This window comes from Amblyraja radiata, chromosome 16 (genome assembly GCF_010909765.2).
Source record: "Amblyraja radiata isolate CabotCenter1 chromosome 16, sAmbRad1.1.pri, whole genome shotgun sequence".
NCBI classification, from domain to species: domain Eukaryota; kingdom Metazoa; phylum Chordata; class Chondrichthyes; order Rajiformes; family Rajidae; genus Amblyraja; species Amblyraja radiata.
This window is the reverse complement of record NC_045971.1, coordinates 15,722,838-15,743,395: the sequence shown is the minus strand read 5'-3', so window position 1 is coordinate 15,743,395 and position 20,558 is coordinate 15,722,838. Positions and strand designations below refer to the sequence as shown.

Below are 20,558 nucleotides of genomic sequence, written 5' to 3'. Positions count from 1 at the left end.
TCAACAGTGATGGCAAGATGATCAAATTCACGTATGCTGGTCAACTCTTTGCTTCATCCGCTTTACTAATCTGACACCTTGCATTAAAAATGTTTGCAAACCAGCCTTTCAATTCTCCCACGTGCCTTATCATGCCCATGTTTGCTCTTCCGATCAGGCTGATTTAGTTCTCCTTCCTAATTTGACTGTTCTTCACCTTTACTCTGACTCCTACTCTGCCGCATTCCCCAGTTAAATTAGTTTCAACCCATCCCAACCACATCCACATGGATGGTGAACCCAGAGTGGATGTGGAGAGGATGTTTCCACTAGTGGGAGAGTCTAGGACCGGAGGTCGTGGCCTCAGAATAAAAGGACGTACCTTTAGAAAGGAGATGAGGAGAAATGTCTTTAGTCAGAGAGTGGTTAATCTGTGGAATTCATTGCCACAGAGGGCTGTGGAAGACGTCAATTAATATTCCTAGGTTGGAGATTGATAGATTTTTGATTAGTATGGATGTCAGGAGTTATGGGGAGAAGGCAATATATTGACGTTGAGAGAGGAAGATACATCAGCCATGATTGAATTGCAGAGTAGACGATGGGCCGAATGGCTTAATTCTGCTCCTGTCACTTTTGAACCTATGAACAATCCCGTTCAAATGCAATCCATGCAGATCGTACAAGTCTCACATTCCCCAAAAAAACAATCTCAGTGATGACAAAGTCTAGAGTCTCCCCCCATGAGCTTCCTTCCTAGCCTTCTACTCACTGGCACATGCACTGGATCCAGAGAGGCTAGCCACTATTTAATCCATGGCCTAACTCCCTAAATTCACTGTACAGGAACTCATTCTTCTTATCTATATTGTTCGAGCTAATGTGAACCATCATTTCAGAATGTCCTGCAACCGTTCTGTCCCATTCTTGACCATGGTACCAGGAAGGCGACAGACCATCCTGGATTCACATCTACGGCTGCAGCAACATCCCAATGGTCAATGGTTCTTTATTATCACATGTACAGACGTACAGTGAAATTCCTTTTTTGCATATATCTGCAGATGCCCCTCAAGTCTTGGACTCTTGCTGCTCCCATCTTCTATAGCGGAACCATCCACACAGTGCTGTGATCTTTCCTTAGTGTGGACCTTTCAGAAATACATTCATGCTGAACATCTTTCACACAGAGAAACGGATGTGGAATAAGATGCCCTCTGAGGTGAATGTCATAATCAGCCTGCCTCCCTTTCTCTGCCTGATTCCTTCCCTTCTTCTTCTTGCGTTTGAGGCAGCAGAAGTCTGCAACAGGGTGATGCCATCCGGTTCGACATCCATAGGTGCCCACCCTAAAAAGGGCGCATGCTCCGGGTTGGCGCCAAGCTGCGGTGCTGCTGCTCTCTGTTTGTTGTTGTTCGCCTGACTGAGGTCAGTTGTCAGGGCTCACCACGGGGAGGTCGACAACATGAGCCCCATTCCTCCCCTGGCTTTGCTTGAGCAGCTCTAAAACAAGATATCGAAGGTACAATTTTCCTCACAGAAGCACCATAATATCTCCAGCCAGAGCTTGTTGGCCAAAACAGAAGCACCTCCCACAGGTTAGATGCCCAGAGGGCAAGGAGCATCTCGAAATGAACCCTTTGAGAGAGATTGATTATTGCGCAAATTATCTCCTGCCTCACAAAGGACCATGTTGTCTATTATCACCGCAAGTCAACGGCTGTCTCACCGGCTCTCCACTCTGCTCTTGTCCATTTGGGTAACAGGAACGCGTATGTCAGGCTGCTGTTGTGAAGTTGTGAAGGATGGCTTTTTCGGATTGGAAGCCTGAGACCAGTGCAGTATCACAGTGGTCAGAGCTGGATTCACAGGGTTTGTTATAAACTTTAACAGTTTGGATGATAATGTAGTCAACATCATCAGTCAATTTACAGATTACACCAAAATTGATGTTAAAATGGGCAGTAAGGAAGGATATCTAAGTTTCCAACAGGATCTAGATTGGTTGGGGTAGTGAGCCAAGGATGGACAAATGTAATTTAACACTGACAAGTGTGACATACTGCACCTTGGTACGTCAAACCAACGCTGGACTTGTGTCCGAGCCCGGAGAGTGGTGCAGGACAAAGAGGTCGGGGAGTACGTGTGCACGGGTCCCTGATAGTGACAAATCAGTGTGAAGAAAAAGACATCTGGCATGCCCGCCTTCATTGGGGAGAGTATTGAGTACAAAAGTTAGCACATCATTGATGTGACTATACAAGTTGGTGTGACAACATTTGGAGTACTGTATGTGGTTCTGGTCATCTAGCTTTAGGAAGGATGTCATGAAGTTAGAAAGGGCGCAGAAGAGATACACCAGGATATTACCTGGAACGTAGGAGGCTGAGGGGTGACCTTGTTGAGGTGTACAAGATCATGAGAGGTAAAGATAAATTCAACGCTCACAATCTTTTCCCCAGGGTAGAGGATTCTAAACCTGGAGGCCATAGGCTTAAGGTGAGAGGGGAGAGATTTAAGAGGGACGTCAGGGTAACCTTTCCACTCAGAAGGTAGTCCGTGTCTGGAATGTGCTGCCAGAGAAAGCTCTCGAAGCGGATACAATTACAAGTTTAAAAACATTTGGATAAATATATGGATAGGAAAGGTTTAGAAAGCAAAGAGCCAAATGCATGCAAATGGGGCGAAGCCACTGTGGCACTGTCGGCATGGACAAGGTGGGCCAAAGGACCTGTTTCGATGCTGTATCGTTCCATGGTTACAGCTTGGCATGGCTGTCATCCCCTGCAAACTCATCATTCAGCTCCAAGACCTGAGCCGTCGTACTTCCCTTTGCAGCTTAACCCTTGATACTTGATATCCTCATCGGCAGTTGAGCACCTCCAATTAGCGCCTTCAGTAACGTTTCCTCCTCACTGACCCTCAGCACAGGTGCCCCTCAGGGCTACATGCTTCATTCTACTCTCTTTGCATCCACGGCTGTGTGTGTTGGTCGAATGCGGATGGTGGTGAGGCAGTGAACAGGAGAAAGGTAGAACACCTGGTGGAGTAGTGCCGCACCAATACCTCGTGCTCAACATCTACAAGACCAAAGAACTAATCGCTGACTGTAGAAGGGGAATGGTGGGAGAACGTCTGCCAGTTTTTATTGGTAGATTGATGATGGAGAGAGTTCACAGCTGCGCATTCCTGTAGGTTTAGGAATTTAACATTCTCTGATGACCTGTCCTGGGCCCAGCACATAGACTATGAAGACAACGCACCAGTGACTCTAATTTCTTAGAAGTTTAAAAAGATTTGACTTGTCAACGAATACTGTAACAAATTTCTACAGCTGCACTATGGAACGTATCCTGACTAGTCATGTCACAGCCTGGGGCGGCAGTTCCAAGGTATTGGAATGCAAGCGGTTACAGAACGTGATGGATTCAGCCCACTATGAACACGGTCATCCCTACAGAAGAAAGCATCTATATGAAGCATTGCCTCAAGGAGGCACCATTTATTATCAAGGACTCCCACCATCTGGATCTTCTTGAATTTATCATTAAACAGGAGGTGCAGAACCCTGATGTCCCACACTATCGGGTTCAAGAACAGCAGCTTTCCTACAGCTATCAGGTTCTTGACCCCAACCCTCATAACTCTCATCCTGCCTCGACATTGGAACACTATGTACCACCTCTCGCATTGACAGATTTTTTTTTCTATTGGTGTATTTCACTAATGTTCCTTTTTGCACATTCTTCTTTCTTTTCACTGTCTTGCTTTGTGTATAATTTATGTGTTTGCCGGGGCCTATTTGGCTGTGATGCTGCTGCAAGCAAGGATTTCATTGTATGTCCATCTCACTACTTGGATATATGACAATCAACCTGACTTGACTTGAATTCCCACATGCTACAAGCTGCATAACACATGGCACTGAGTTCACTGTCATTCTTTCAACCTGCAGTCCCTTTACTTTAACTAATTAGAGTAAAAAATAATTATCCTTATAGTTGTCCCTCTCAATTAAATAACACCAATAATGTTACTAATCACATTGTCTGTATTTTAGCTTAACTTATTAAATTATAAAAGTAGTGGAATTCCTCATCTGGCCCAACTTACCATTCAGCTGCCTCCCCTGCCGCATGTCACCCTCTGAATCGTGGCGTCACCTACAACTCTACCTGCTACAGGTAGGTCCTCCTCCCTTCGCCACTGCCTCCAGCATAGGCCACAGCAGCATGCCACCCAGTTACTGCGCAAGTTATCATGGTGGCTGTTTGATGAAAGTGTACTGCAGTTGCATTGGAGTGACGTTGCATTGGAGTGATGTTGAATTGGAGTCATTGCATTGCAGTGACATTGCACAGGAATGACTGCATCAGAGGGGGTGAATATCGGAGAGATGGGATGTTGGAATGTTAGGATGTCTGAAATCCCATGCTGGAGATGGCAACATTATTGCCGTTACTATCTTCTGGTCCATATCCCCTTTGTGGCAGGTTTCCAAGGTGAGGGCCAAGGTCCCTGTCATCTCACTGTGAACGGTAACTCCTGGCAGAGGAAAGTGTAGCCAAGGTCTCACACTGTTAAAGCCAAGGAATGTCATAAAGATATTGCAGCTCTATGTCTTTGATGGATATTTCATTGTGCGGCTGTGTAGTAATCCTACGGGTGGAGAGAAATTCTGAGGTGAAAGGTTTTGTGTGCAATATTTAACTCTCCATTAACATCACTTAAAACAAATTGCTTATATCGTCCTTGCTTGCTGGTAGGATGGCTAACTAATGTACATAAATGTACATGTAGACTTTAGGCGAGCTCCCCCTCCCCTCACCCCACTCACCATCAACAACACCACAGTCACATCTGTGGAGTCTTTTAAGTTCCTGGGAACCATCATCTCCAAGGACCTTAAGTGGGGGGCTACCATCGACTCCACAGTCAAAAAGGCACAACAGAGGATGTACTTCCTACGGCAGCTGAGGAAGCACAATCTGCCACAGGCAATGATGATCCAATTCTATACGGCCATCGTAGAGTCTGTTCTCACCTTCTCCATCATGGTCTGGTTTGGCTCAGCCACCAAGCACGACACCTGGAGGCTGCAGGGAATCGTCCGATCAGCAGAGAAGGTTATTGGCTGCAACCTTCCCTCCATTGATGAACTGTACACTGCAAGGGGCAGGAAGCGAGCGGGCAAGATCATCTCTGACTCCTCTCACCCTGGTCACAAACTCTTTGAATAACTTCCCTCTGGAAGGCGACTCCGGATTGTCAAAGCTGCCACAGCCAGACATAAAAACAGTTTTTATCCACGAGTAGTTGCTCTACTCAACAGCCAAAAATCTGTAGTCTCCCTTTGATCTGGTATTTTGTTGGTTCACATGCTTGATCAATGGTGTTTTATCATTAATGTTTTATTATTATTAATGTTTAGTGTTTTCCAATCTTTGGTGTTTTCTGAGTCATTTGTAACTGTCACTGTATGTCATGTTGTTACTTGTGGGCGGAGCACCAAGGCAAATTCCTTGTATGTGAATACTTGGCCAATAAACTTACTGACTGACTTACTTACTTACTTAAATGTACAGACGAGAAAGTGGGGATTACATAAAACCAATGAGAATGTGTGATTGTTGGTCGGCATGGATTTGGTGGGACGAAGGGCCTGTTTCCATCATATATCTCTAAAACTTTAAAGTAGTTTGGGATGTCTTGAGACTAGGAAATTAGCTTAATAAATACAAGTTCTTTATGTTGTGTTGTATAATAATTTGAGTTAAACAATTGAATGGGGAGAGCACCAGAGTTGTGTGAAGGCTCCACAGAGCCCAGTTCAACCTTCTAACTGTCCTTTTTGCAGGCACTCAAAGCCAAAGTCCTGATCAAAGGGAAGAAATTTGAAGACTCCGGGACCACAGCTGAACGAGAGGAAGAAGAAGACGACTGTGAAGATGAGAATGTTAAAAATGGAGAGAAAAATAGAAAGGTAAAAGGTAGTTAGAGACGTGAAACTGTTGTCCAGAGAACCTCTTGTATATAATCATCCAAATGGAATTTCACCTGACCCTAACTCTCCTTCCTGCCATTTTTCTGCATTGGTTACAAGTCCTATGCTGGATGAAGCCATGATGTTCAAAATGATCTATTGAGCCAGGTTACAAAAATGGATGTCATTTTCTGAACCAAGCTGTGATGTTAGTTTGTTTAAGTTTATTTTAGTTATGTACTTTTTGGGATCTGGACTTGGCTGGCAAAGCCAGTGATCATTGTCATAAGGTCATAAGTGATAGGAGCAGAATTAGGTCGATCGGCCCATCAACTCTACTCCGCCATTCAATCATGGCTGATCTATCTTTCTTTCCCTCTCAACCCCATTCTCCTGCCTTCTCCCCATAACCCTGAACACCCGCACTAATCAAGAATCGATCAGTCTCTGCCTTAAAAATATCCATTGACTTGGCCTCCACAGCATTCTGTGGCAGTGAACGCCACAGATTCACCTCCCTCTGACTAAAGAATTCATCACCTTCTGACTGTCATTGTGAAGATGATGGTGAGCTGCGTTTGTTAACTTCTATAGTCCTAGTGAAATAGCCGGGCAGCAAATTCTAAGATTTAGACCCAGTGATGATAAAGGACCAGCATTCTACAGTATTTCCAGGTGCGTGCAACTCGGAGGAGAATTGCGGGGGCTTTTGTTCCATGTCCCTTTGCCATGTTCCTTCTTGGTGGTAGAAGCTGTTGCAATTTTCTCTCCATACTCTGATGCCCTGCAGGCTGAGTTGTGGGCTAGTGACAAATGATGTCAAAGGATTCAGCTCAATACTATTTGGACAAGTGTAAGGTGTTGCATGTTGGGAGGTCACATAGAGTCAAGCAGCACGGATATAGGCTCTTCGGCCCAACTCATCCATGCCAACCAAGGTGCTCTATCTCAGCTAGTCCCATTTGCCCACTTGTCCCATTTGTAAGGGGGAAGTTTACGGTAAATAGGAGTATAAAGAACATTGAAATACAAGCATTTATTGAGCTACCTGTAAATCCGTAGCTTCCTGAAAATGGCAACATGAGTAGATAGGGTAGTAAAGAAAGCACATACATGTTTGTTGATCAGAGTGTTGAATATAACAGTTGGGAAGTTATGTTGCAACTATATGACATTTTGGTTAGGCTTCATTTGGAGTATTGAGTGCAGTTCTGGTTGCCACATTCCAGGAAGGGTGTGGAGGCTTTGGAGAGGATACAGAAGAGAGTCACCATCATATTTACTGGATTAAAGAGTATTAGATTTAAGAAGAGATTGGACAAACATGATTATTTTGTCTGGTGGAAGTATATTGAATTATGAGATGCACAGACAGTATATCTAGTCGGATATGGAAATGTCAAATAATAGAATTCATAGATTTAAGGTGAGAGAGTGAAAGTTTAAAATAGATTTAAGAGGCAAGCTTTTTTCACACAGAGAGTGGTGGGTGCATGGAATGTGCTGTCTAGGTAAGTGGTGGAAGCAGATATGATAGCAACGTGTAAGAGACATTTAGACAGGAACATGAACAGGCCAGGAGTGGACAGATATAGAAATTATGAACTATGAGGTGGATGCAAAAAGACGCCTATGAGGTTAGGGTTGGACAATTGGATGAGTGGACAAGTACACGGTAGATGTAGTTTCATGTAGATAAATGTGTAGTTCTCTTTTTCTTTACCAAATAGATATCAATAGTGATTGTTTGGGGAAAGGGAAGGTGCAACAAGACGCGAGGGGCCTCATACACCAAGCGCTGAAAGAGGATGCCCTGAGACACAAGCAGTTAGGAAGGCAAGTGCTATGTTGGCGTAAAAAAAGGAAATGCTGGAAAAACTGAAAAGAGCATAGCAAAACTCTTTAGGTTGGTAACCCCTAGTCCTCAGCAAAGGCCTCAGCATTGTCTCCTGTCATCCCCATCTCAGTGATTTCCAAACCTGACATGACACCAAAGTCTTCTCCTGTCCCCTGCTCCTCCCATGATGATATTGAGGTACCCTTCCTAGACTACTAAGTTTAAGTCAAGACATTCAGCCTATCTACTAGTACCTACATTTCAGGGAGATTATGCTGTTTAAACCTTCACTTCAAAGATTTTTTGGCTAACTTGGTCTCTTTTCTGAATGTTTAGCTGTCAATAATCACCATTTCACGGGCTGAGCCCCCACCTCCCATTAAGGTGGGTTTGCTTCCAGCTAGTGAAGCACAGTCATTTCTCCAGAGGTTATAATAAACAAAGAATTTCTAAAACACAAGTACAATACAACACAGTATTTACAATACTAGAATAACTAATGAGTTGCAGATGAACAAGTCATCGGCCGAGGACAGTGGCTGAAGAATGAATTCTATGCCTTTTCTCAGTAACTCCTCAACATCCTAACACTGTTGTTCTATGTGTTGACATCATTTGTATGTGATGATTAGATTGATCAGGACAAGTGGATGGCATGACTTGATTAGGTCAAGGTGGGCCTTATTTTTCTTTTACGAAGACCACAATGTTGATAAGGTTGCCGTGGATTTTGTAACCCTTGGCTCTGAGAGCTGGAAATATTCCTTGTGGCAGAAAGTGTGGGGAAATAGGGAGAGAAGGTAAGAACAGTGTACTGAATTTGGATAATCAGCTGTGATCATTCTGAATGATGGAGAGTCTCAAAGGACCTAATGGCCTATCCATTGTTTTCTATATTTCTGGGTTTTTTTAACATGTGCAAATATTGAGCTTTCTTTGTGATTTGCGTAGGCCTCTCTGACTCAGCCGGAGAATCAATGTCACATCCCTGCTTTGTATTCAACAGGCCTGTTATCAGCGGCTACATTTCCTCACATTCACAAAGCTATCGCCTCTCCCACATTTTGGCAGAGGTTCCTTGTTTTTTTATCTCTATTCAACCGAGGTACGTTGGATAGCCTGCCTATCTGGACACAACAGGTCAATGTCCTGAATACCTCCATTACATTGTGACAGTACCACAAAGACTGGTACAGTGTGTCCTCGTCGTCTTCACAGAACGTCTGTTATTTCTCCTGATAAATTTGCTGGCTGATTTACGCAAGCCAGGACTGATTTGTTTTATGGGACAGGTTTATTTGTTCTACTCCAACGTGCTGATTGTGATAAGATATTCTGTGAAAAATATTATGCAACTTTACAGCCACCTTTCGATTAGTTGGCAGCTTGTCCTAGTAAATCACTCCTCAATGATAGAACATTGCATATTACAACACAGGTACCCTTTGCCCCACAATGATACCAATTTAAACTAATCCCATCAGTCTGATCATGCTCTATTTCCCTCCCCCATCTCCAGCCTGTACGTATGTCTGTCCAAATGCTTCTTAAATGTTGCTATTGTATCTCCCTTCAGTATCGCAGAGAAATTAACTAAACATTGGCCTATGTATTTATTTAACTATACTGGCATACGCTGACATTTCTGATTTGTCAACTGTTCAGGTTACAAAGTTCTCTTGAATACATTCCAGTTATAACCTGAGTAGATCTGTACTTGTGATGCCACTTTAAGGGAGCTGTGGACTTACATTGCAAGATCCATCTATACATTAATGCCTATAAGGGTCCTGTAATTAACTGTAAACGCTCCTCTTACGTTTGACTTCCCAAAGTGCAACATCTAATACTTCTATCTTCTGTACTCCCGTCTATTGCATTAATTGCTCCTGATGTGGCCGCCTCTACATCGACGAGACCAAGCGAAGACTAGGTCATTCCCCAGTACCCAACCAAGCATCGGCTAGGCAGCCATTTTGACGAATACTTGTCCTCTGTCCTCCATTGCCTACTGGACCTCCCAGTTGCTAACCATTTTAACTACTCTTGCCATTCCCATACCAACCTCTCTGCCCTTGGCCTATATTACTGCCCTCATTATGTTTGGTCATCAGCTGATTCTGGATCATTTTATATGTGCCCAAACGTCACTGATCTTTTGGAAGTTAAAGTAGGAGTAGAATATATACAGTAAATGTTAAGGTACAAAGGAATATTGGTGAAACCGAGAGACCTTGGAGATCCAAGCCTATCCTCTTCAGGATAAGGCAAAGATAGATAGATTCTTGATTAGTACAGGTGTTAGAGGTTATGAGGAGGAGGCAGGAGAATAGGGTTAGGAGGGAGGTAGATCAGCCATGATTGAATGGCGGAGTAGACTTGATGGGCCAAATGGCCTAATTCTACCCCTATCCCTTATGACTCTTCATCACCTCTTCAAAAAAACCCAAATCAAATTTATGAGATACAAAGCTATACAGACTATCCCTTATCTGTCATTGCCTCTCTAGTCATGGGACCTTGCTGATGGCTCAAGATGACACAATCGCAGCAATATCGCAGCAAACCCCCCCCCCCCCCCCCCCCAGTATCTTAGGTTAGATTCTATCAGTCCCAGTGGACATCTATTGTAATGCTTTTCAAGACACTCAACACCAGATCCTTCTTGATATTGATATGTCCTAGAATATACGTCAACATGCATTTCTCTGATTATCCATGTCCTTCTCCTCAGTGCAAAGCACTCATCTAGGACCTCACCCACTTCCTCTGACTCCACGTATAAATTTTCTCTTTGTCTCTGAGTGACACAAAATGCTCAAGCAATTCAGTGGGACAGGCAGCATCTCTGAAGAGAAGGATTGGGTGACATTTCAGGTCGTGACCCTTCTTCAGACCTCCCCCTTGCTACCCTCCTTCTCCTAATATGTCTAAAATAGCTTGAGATTCTCCTTAATCCTACTTGCCAGGAATATTTCATGATGGGGACGACAGATGGCACAATGGGCTAAGTGTTCGGCTGGCAACCGGAAGGTAGCCGGTTCGAATCCCGCTTGGAGTGCATACTGTCGTTGTGTCCTTGGGCAAGACACTTCACCCACCTTTGCCTGTGTGTGAATGTGTGTGAGTGACTGGTGGTGGTCGGAGGGGCCGTAGGCGCAGATTGGCAGCCACGCTTCCGTCAGTCTGCCCCAGGGCAGCTGTGGCTACAGAAGTAGCTTACCACCACCGAGTGTGACTGAGGAGTGAATGAATAATGCGATGTAAAGCGCCTTGAGTATTAGAAAGGCGCTATATAAATCCCATCCATTATTATTATTATTATGATCTCTGTTAGCCCTCCTAATTTTTTGTTTATGATCTTCCCACCTTACTTTATATTGCTCAAGGGCCTTATCCGATTTCAGCTTCCTAAACTTTACCCAGTGACCACCGTTCTAATGGTTTAAAAATAGCCACATATAAGGACAGGGCTGGCCCGCCCGCATTTTAAAGTTCTGAATTGAGGCAATACCAACATTGATGGTATTAGACTAGAACTTGCTAAAGTTGATTGGAGTAGATTGATTGCGGGCAAACTGACTTCTAGAAAGTCGGATGCTTTTAAGAGTGTGATGACAAGAGTTCAGGGCATGCATGTTCCTGATGGAGTGGAGGGAGAGGCAGGTGGGTACAAGGAAGCTGAGATGATGAGAGAAAATTGAGGCTCTAGTCAGGATAAAGAAGGAGGCATAGGCCAGGAATCGACAACTGGGATCAAGTGTATCGCAGGAGGAGTTCAGGGGACTGAGGAGCATATTTAAGAATGATATCAGGAGGGCAAAATAGGGGCAAGAGAAAGCTCTGGCAGACAATATTAAAGAAACTGCTGTGATTACGTTGGCAAAAATATTCAATTATTCCTCGAAGCTGATACACAAGCAATTGCATTATATTTCCAATTGGAGCTAACCCTTCAATAAAATTAATGAAATCCAGATTGTTCTAATTACACTGGGTGCCTGGATGTGAGGGATTTGCCGAGTGTTGGGCTTTTGGGGTTTGCAAACTGTTTGGGATCAGCTTGATTTCACGATTATTCCCGTGTTTTTACAGGATGCAGTCGGGGAGCTATCAGAGGAGTTAATGGACCTGGTGGTCTATTGCAAGGCTGTCCATTTTAATGGCTTCCAACACGCCTGGAGTAAGGCCTGTGTCTGCGAGCTCTCATCCTTTTCTGAAAACAAAGCGAAGAAACTTATCACTGAGTCGGGTAAGACCACCCATTGTCGTGTCGAATTTGGGGAGGACCAGTAATCATCACTAATGTCAAATTCTCTGGGCTGGTCAGGTACTTGTTCCTCTTTGTTTGACGGCCTGTGACCAAGATTTCCCCACCCGCTGTTCTAGCTCTGTTAGTAGTGGTATGATTTCCTGATCACATCTGGTGCTCATGGCCAGTGTAGCCTTTTTGAAGTCTAGTCACTGATGGGATGTGGGAAAGGGAGCAGGATTTGTGTATAGGAAGGTTCCTGAAACACCCAGCATTGGTCAAAAGATAAATATTGGCCCATGCTGTGCCTTTATTTAAAAGCTATAAGAACAAGTCAGAGAACTACGGGCCCGTGAGTCTGATGCCAAAACACCAAAGTTGGTGGAGTTGCAGACAGGAGGGAAGGCTGTCCAAATATACAATGGGATGTGAGTCAGCTACAGAAATGGGCAGAAAAATGGCAGATGGAGTCTAATCCGTACAATTGTGAGGTGTAGTACTTTGGGAGTACTTTGGTTGAATGTAAGGGGAACGTATACAGTTAATGGCAAGACCCTTAACAGCGTTGCTATACAGAGGCATCTTGCAGTCCAAGTCTACATCACCCTGAAAGTAGCAACATTGGTTCGGGCATTATAAGAGTCAGGAAGTCATGTTGCAGCTTTGTGGAGTTTGGTTAGATTGTATTTGACCTCCTCGTTCACTGCGTGCGCTGGAGTGTCCCTCCCACCCGGAGTGTCCCGTCCTTCCTTGCGAGTGCATTGTGATGTCACTCTGGTTTTTTTTTCCAAAAATGGGCGAGTTTTCGGGCTGTTTTTAAAACTTTAAACGATTAAAAAGTTCAAAAATATAGGTGGGAATGCGACAGGAAGATGTTTATCGCCTCGACGGGAAAATGTGAGTAGGATGTGTGAAAATGGGAAGGCTGTGGCCCTAGCGTTTGGAAGAAAATAGGAAAAATAACCAGATTGACACACACACACACACACACGGAGCCACAAACAAGACGAAGAGCTTTAGTATTATAGAGATACGAGGGGCACATTTTTCATACAGAGGGTGATGGAAATGAGCTGCCAAAAGAAGTGATAGAGGCGGGTACAATGACAACTTAAAAGATATTTGGACATGTTCATTGATAGGATAGGTTGATAGAGATATGGGTCAAAAGCAGACAATTGGGACTAGGTCTGGTGGACAACTTGTTCGGCATGGGTGAGTCGGGCTGAAGGGCCGGTTTCCATGCTAAATAACTCTATGATTCTATGTAAAGATTGCCTCTAACAATGAATCATTTGCTTTTCAGGGAGTCTCTTTGTACGATACAACACTAAGCAGCTGTCGAGGATTTACCCCACAGGCTCCAGGGTCGACTCTTCCAACTACAACCCCCAGGAGATGTGGAATGCTGGATGCCAACTAGGTCAGACTGTTCTTCGTGATCACCTCTTCCCCAGCCAACAATGGGCCCATAATGGGCTTCACTTGCTTTCGTCATCTGTTGCTGGCTCTACTTTGTTCTGGCCTTTTGTATCTCCAGTACCCTCCCCTCTACTTTGAGCCTGAAGAACCATCCCAACCCGAAATGTCACCCATCCTTTCACTCCAGAGATGCTGCCTGACCCGCTGAGTTACTCCAGCACTTTGTGTATATCGTCGGTATAAACCAGCAACTGCAGTTCCTTTCCACACACATCTGCTCACGTTGTTGTCGCACAATATTCAGGTCAAATTCAGACTTCACTCAATTTAATTTGAAGAGTTTCCATTACCAAGATGGTTAAAATCTCAATCTTGGTGTTTCAGAGAATACAGACCTGTCTTATTTCATCCGATGGAGATATTTATTGGTCACATTTAATTAATAGATGTCATTTTTATTTTCATGTAGTGGCCCTGAATTTCCAGAAGTCCGGAATGGAGATGGATCTAAACAAAGGGAAATTTCGACAGAATGGTCGGTCTGGCTACATCCTGAAGCCCAGCTTCATGAGGAACAAATCTAATCCGTTTGACCCTGCAAGACCAAGAAACGGAGCAGGACTCAATAAGACGCAGCTGATCATTGATGTAAATGTAACTCTGTTTTGATTTCCAGAAAGCGGCCGTTCTGTGGATTTGAACCAAATTAAAATCCTGTAAAGCTAAGCTCAGAGTAGTTCACGTAGCATACTTGGCAGTGCAGGGGATCTTAGTTCAAACAGCTCCCCGCAATTGGAAGCTTTCCTTACCCCTTGACCAAGCTCGTGGTAGATGAACTGTGGTGATATGTTGTATGTCAATTTTTAGTTTAGTTTAGAAACAGCACGGAAACGGGTCCTTCGGCCTACCAAGTCCACGGCGACCTGCGCACACTAAAGCTATCCTACACACATTAGTGGCAATTTATAATTATACCAAGCCAATTAACCTACAAACCTGTACATCTTTGGAGTGTGGGAGGAAACCGGAGATCCCGGAGAAAATCCACGCAGGTCACAGGGAAAAGGTACAAACTCCATACAGAGAGCACACAGTCAGGATCGGACCCGTATCTCTGGCGCTGAAAGGCAGCAACTCTACCGCTGCGCCACCGTGCCACTCCAATCTCTCCATTATGATTTCATCAACTGCTTCCCAAGATGGTGGTGGATATACCAGAGACCACACCACCTTCGACTCCTCTCGGACATCGTGACCTCTATTAGTCCATCAAAAAGGATAATCCGGCAAGGCTCTGGAACCAAGGGTGCCAGAAAATCGATGGTGGACTTTTATGTGATTTTAATTGGGAATGTGGTGCTGCCGGATAGAGGCAGGTTCCATTGTGACATTCCAGGTTCCATTGTGGGTAAACGTTTGGTGAGGAAAAATTGACAAGGCACCAGAGAAATGGCCAGTGGCTGCTGCGGTAGAGAACCGGGGTGGAGGTGATGGGCTGACTGGCCTCCTGTGTTGTAATCGTTCTCTGAATCTATGATTCCTTTCAGGTTATTACAGCTCAGCAACTCCCCAAAGTGAATAAGGATAAGAAGAACTCTATAGTGGACCCCCTGGTGCGTGTGGAAGTGCATGGTGTTCCTGAAGACAACGCCACAAAGAGGACAAGATATATTGAAAATAATGGTAGGATGTGCACAACACTTTTCTGGTGGGAGAAAGTTATACTGTCAGTGACGTGGCTGAGGATCTCAACAGTTAGTAAACTCTGGAGATGAAACGGAAGTCATGGTGTCTCCTGTCTTTACGTGTATTCGCTGTTCCGCGCATTAAAAAGAGCGGTGATAATCTGTTGATCCCACTCTTTATCAGAAGAAGGAATTTGCTAAGAGACATTTCCAGAATGTACTTGAGACATTCTGCTAGAACTGACCTTGTGGTTTTATTGCCAGTACCAGGCTATGTGCCTGTTACATGGTTTTTGCTGATTTCAGAGGTTTCATACTGAATATGCAGCAGTCTCGTACCTTCAGGGATCCAGGGTCAATCCTGACCACAGGTGCCGTCCAAATGGAGTTTGCACGTTCTCCATAAACCCCCCAAATGATCCGCTTTCCTCCCACATTGCAAAACTATGCTGTCTGTTGATAAGCCACTGTAAATTTCCCCCTCCAGTATGGCTAAATGGCAAGGAATCAAAGGAATTAATGTGCATGAGTTCAGAGAATGGTACTCAGAATAAATAAAAGAGGGAGTGAGATTGATGGGATTGCTCCACTAGGCCTTGGCACGGTCAAATGGGCCAAATGGCCTCTTGTGTTTCAAGAAAGTTAATTTACAAATTAGGAACAGGAATGAACAACTCGGCCTCTCAAACCTGCTGCTTTGTTTAATAAGATCACGGCTTTTATGGAAGAAAGTTCAAAAGATGCGCAACAGCCTGAGAGGAAAAAAAAGGCTCCTCATTTTAGTGTTAAATGGGTAAAACCGGATTTTTATGCAGTAACCTCAAGTTCTAGATTTTCTGACAGGAGGAAACATCCTCTCCACACCCACGTTGTCAAGACACTTCAAGACATTATATGCTTCAATTAGTTCTCCCCCACTCTTCAAAACGGCTTTGGATACAAGGTTAGCCCTGAGAGCTGACTTGATGAGTCGAATAGCCTACGATGTTGAAAGGAAATAGGAAACAATGACATAATCTGTGGACAGACAAGGACCTACAGTCATCAGTCATTTAGGGAGATGGGGGGGGGGGGGGGGGTGGAGAGAGGGGGAAGGGTCACCAGCCAGCAAATGACATCTCATCCCTCCTAGGTCCAGGGCTGGCAGCTGGACAGGGTTCTTCCTAGTGTTGCAGAGATCCTGCTCCCAGTGGGCATAGCCTCCCCCATGGTCAGTAAGGGCACGGGCAGGGACCTCTGTGACAGAGTTGTCCGTTCCCCAACAGATCAGTGGTTGGTGAACTCGGACAGAAACTTTACTGGCTTTATTTTGCACTAAATGTTATTCCCCTATCATGTATCTGTACACCATGAATGGCTCGATTGTAATCGTCTATAGTCTTTCTGCTGACTGGTTTACACACAACTGAAGCTTTTCACTGTACCTCGGTGTATGTGACAATAAACTAAACTGAACTGAACTAACAGTCACTGTGTCCATTGCGTGGTTGCAGGTTTTAACCCGGTGTGGAATGAAGTACTCAAGTTTACAATCAGTGTTCCTGAACAGGCGCTGATCCGAATCGTGGTCGAAGATTACGATTCGTCGTCCAGCAATGACTTCATCGGGCAGTTCACACTCCCCTTCACCAGTGTGAAAGAAGGTGAGCAACACTTTAGTCACCCGATGGATCCTGATCCACCCGCCTCCTGTAGAATTCACCCTGGTTACCCACATACCACCCCGACTCACCCATTCCTCACCCTCGTCCTGAAACTCACCCCCCCCCCGATTGACATCCACGTTGACCCTCATTGACCATCCCCCCAGAACTCCACTCCCTGTCCCCACCCCTCTCCACAGAACCACACTCCCTGTCCCCGCCCCTCCACCCTACAGAACCACAGACCCTCATCATAGTATTGCCTCTCTTTTAGTTTGTTTTAGAGATGCAGGATGGCCCAACAAGTCCATGCTGATCACCTGTACACTCGTTCTATCATACACACTAGGGATAATTTACAGAAGCCAATTAAACTACGAACCTACTCATCTTTGGGATGTGGGAGGAAATGTAGCACCCGGAGAAATCACACGCAGTTATAAGGAGAATAAATCTGTGGAATTCTCAGCCTCAGAGGGCGGTGGAGGCGGGTTCTCTGGATGCTTTCAAGAGAGAGCTAGATAGGGCTCTTAAAAATATCGGAGTCAGGCGATATGGGAAGAAGGCACATTGAATGGCGGTGCTGGCTCGAAGGGCCGAATGGCCTACTCCTGCACCTATTGTCTATTGTCTATTGTCAAATAAATTCCACACAGACAGCACCCATGGTCAGGATCGAACCTGGGTCTCTGGTGCTGAAAAGCAGCAACTCGACCGCTGCACCACTGTGCTGCCCTCTCCTCACACTTTATAAGAGTATTGGTTCATGCCTACCTCTGTCAGGCAGGAGATCAGGGTACATTTACCCGATGAGAGAGTTTATGCGGGGGCGCAGTGATGCAGCAAGCAGAGGCTTTGCCTCGCAGTGCCAGAGACCTGGGCGCTATCTGTGTGGAGTTTGCATGTTCTCCCTGTGACCACATGGGTTTCTTCCCTCATCGCAAAGATGTGTAGGTTGGTAGATAAATAAATAGGCCACTGTAAACTAATCCATACTGCTCCTCCCGATCCGTGCCTCCTACCGATGCTGTTTCTGTTTGTCTCCGCAGGTTACCGACACATCCACCTGCTGGCCAAGGACTCCGCGCCCCTCTCACCTGCCACCCTCTTTGTTCGGGTCAGGATTAAGAGCGTGTAGTGAGGAGCGAGCTGTCAGTGTGACTGTGCAAGTGGAGACATTGATGCACCCACCGTCCTCCTGCGGCGAGCAGCAGCTCGTGGGGCCGTGGAGCCCATTATGTTGTGTAACTTTGCACCTTTAACAATGCCGCACCATAACACAGATAACACAGTGAGCACAAAGCTCGGCCGTGTTCACTGGGAAGTCAGACAGCTTTGCTCTGCACCATCGCCACCCCCAGCCTGACCGCGGGCCTGCTGTCGGACCTAGATACCGCTCACCTACAGTGAAAACTGAATCTAAAACCTTTCACAGAGCTTCACCTTAATCCAGGAACATTCACCGTCGAGAATAGTACCTGGTCTTCCCCAGGCTGGGGTTTAGGCCCATGGACTCCTACTGTGCCGTTGACTCACACAATAATCCCAGCTCAGCTGAGTCATGTGCAATGCACCTGCATAACACTGCTGGTTAGAGCAAGTACCAGGGGTTTCCTGGAGGTGTACTTACATATAAAATAATGTACATTTTACAGAGTGCTCGGTGTGTGTTCTGTGCATCCTTAGGCCTTGATATCCTTTGTTTCTCCCCAACAACAGTTTGGATGATTAACATTGAGATTCGAGGAACACAACTCAATCATGAAGACATGTGCGTAAGAAAGAACTGCAGATGCTGGTTTAAATCGAAGGTAGACACAGAATGCTGGAGTAACTCAGCAGGCGAGGCAGCATCTCTGGAGAGAAGGGAGACCCGGAACGTCGCCCATTCCTTCTCTCCAGAGATGCTGCCTCACTCGCTGAGTTACACCAGCATGAAAACCTGTGTCTCTCCTCTGAATTTTGAAGGACCATATTCACACACACCAAAGCATGTTTCCTGTCAGTCACTGCAACAGGGAAGAAGGTCACTCAGCCACTCAGATCCATGCTGCTCCCTCTAGATTGATCACCCTTCCCCCTTCGTCTGTTTCCCCTGCAACTTCTGTCTCACGTGTCATCACCTCTTCTTTGACCCTTCCTCCCATCTACACAAAAGGACAATTTCCAGTGGCCGATTAAGTCACCAACCTGCAGGTCTTTGGGATGTGGTGGGAAACCCGTACACACACAGCGAGAACGTGCAAACCAATACAGATAGTACTAGATGAACCTGTGTCGCTGGAGTTATCAGGCAATGGCACTACCTGTCACCAGGGCACTCGGAATTTGAATTAAAAGTCATCAGATGCACATCGACATATTCACAGAGTAGGTGGCACTGAGAAGACTGCACGCAACACCCTGATCTCTGGACCCCTGCACCCTTCACCCACACCACTGCACCCATCCATCACCTCAACCACACCACTGTACCCCTCACCCACATCACTGCACCCCTCACCCACATCACTGCACCCTTCACCCACATCACTGCACCCCTCACCTCACCCACACCACTACACCCCTCACCCACATCACTGCACCCCTCACCCACACCATTGCACCCTTCACCCACACCACTGTACCCCTCAGCCACATCACTGTACCCCTCACCCACATCACTGCACCCGTCACCCACACCACTGTACCCCTCACCCACATCACTGCACCCTTCACCCACATCACTGCACCCCTCACCCACACCACTGCACCCTTCACCCACATCACTGTACCCCTCACCCACATCACTCATCTAAACCACCCACTACAGCTGCACATTGTTTGGGTGACTGGAACTAAACAGTGTGTTCTAGCTTTGGCTCATATTTATACATTTCTCACCTTCCTGCATCTCTGCTCTGTGCTTTAGTCAAAAAGGGAACCTCTTTATGCCAATGTGACTTTGTTATTTGTTGCTTGTACTACTCGTGGATTTTGGCCAAATAATCTGATCTTCCTTTGTTCATTCCCCTACACGGCTGTGCCCCACAAATGATCAACAATCCCTCGCTCTGTTCCATTCACCCACCAATTGCTACACTAGCTAGGTGTAGCCCACCTGTTGCTGTTGACAACAATCCTGCAACTTCAAACCTCACTATTAACCCCTCCCCATTCTCTGGTCAACTTCCAGCGGACAAAGCAGGGCCTTCGCTGATTTTGCAATGTGTTACACTTTCATACATGATATTTCACATAAACCCAGAAGATAATCAAGAAATTAAGGAACAAAATACTTGGAGCACAAACACATGCTCATGTTGCAATCATCAGGTGATTTTTGTATCATGATTGTTGATTATTGATTACAAATTATCCAGCAAAAATAACTCCATGGGATCTATTACATTCATCAGAAGAAGGACATAAGGCCACAATGCAAACACGGATCTCTTGGCTGCATATTGTCCATAGCACTGCCAGAAATCCCTCAGCACTGCTCCACTGACAGAGCAGCACTCACTCGTCGAGACTTCAAATGGTGCAGTGCTTCCTCAGCACTGCTCCTTGTACACCAAATCACTCTCATGTATTGTGGAACATTGCACCATTCACACAATGCTGCTGCTCCAAAGGTGGAGTTCGGCCAATTCTACTCCTGAAATTATACAACAATGGTCGAGGCTGCCCCTCCAACAGTTTATGTTTTATTGTTGTCAAGTGTACACAAGCTTTTGCTTGATTTTTAGCCAATCAAGTCAAAAATTACTATAAA

General features: G+C 45.3%; 1 protein-coding gene across 1 annotated transcript in view; it reads left to right on the top strand.

Annotated features, from left to right (window-relative positions):
* The window catches only part of LOC116981958 (1-phosphatidylinositol 4,5-bisphosphate phosphodiesterase delta-3-like), a 56,289-nt gene extending 37,831 nt beyond the window's left edge, over positions 1-18,458 (top strand). The window contains exons 9-15 of the mRNA XM_033035208.1: positions 5,837-5,962; positions 11,895-12,051; positions 13,358-13,474; positions 13,943-14,121; positions 15,021-15,156; positions 16,652-16,801; positions 17,851-18,458. Of these exons, the coding sequence (XP_032891099.1) occupies positions 5,837-5,962; positions 11,895-12,051; positions 13,358-13,474; positions 13,943-14,121; positions 15,021-15,156; positions 16,652-16,801; positions 17,851-17,939 (954 nt within the window). The 3' untranslated portion in view covers positions 17,940-18,458. The remainder of the gene's footprint in view (positions 1-5,836; positions 5,963-11,894; positions 12,052-13,357; positions 13,475-13,942; positions 14,122-15,020; positions 15,157-16,651; positions 16,802-17,850) is intronic.
* Positions 18,459-20,558: the final 2,100 nt, after the last annotated feature.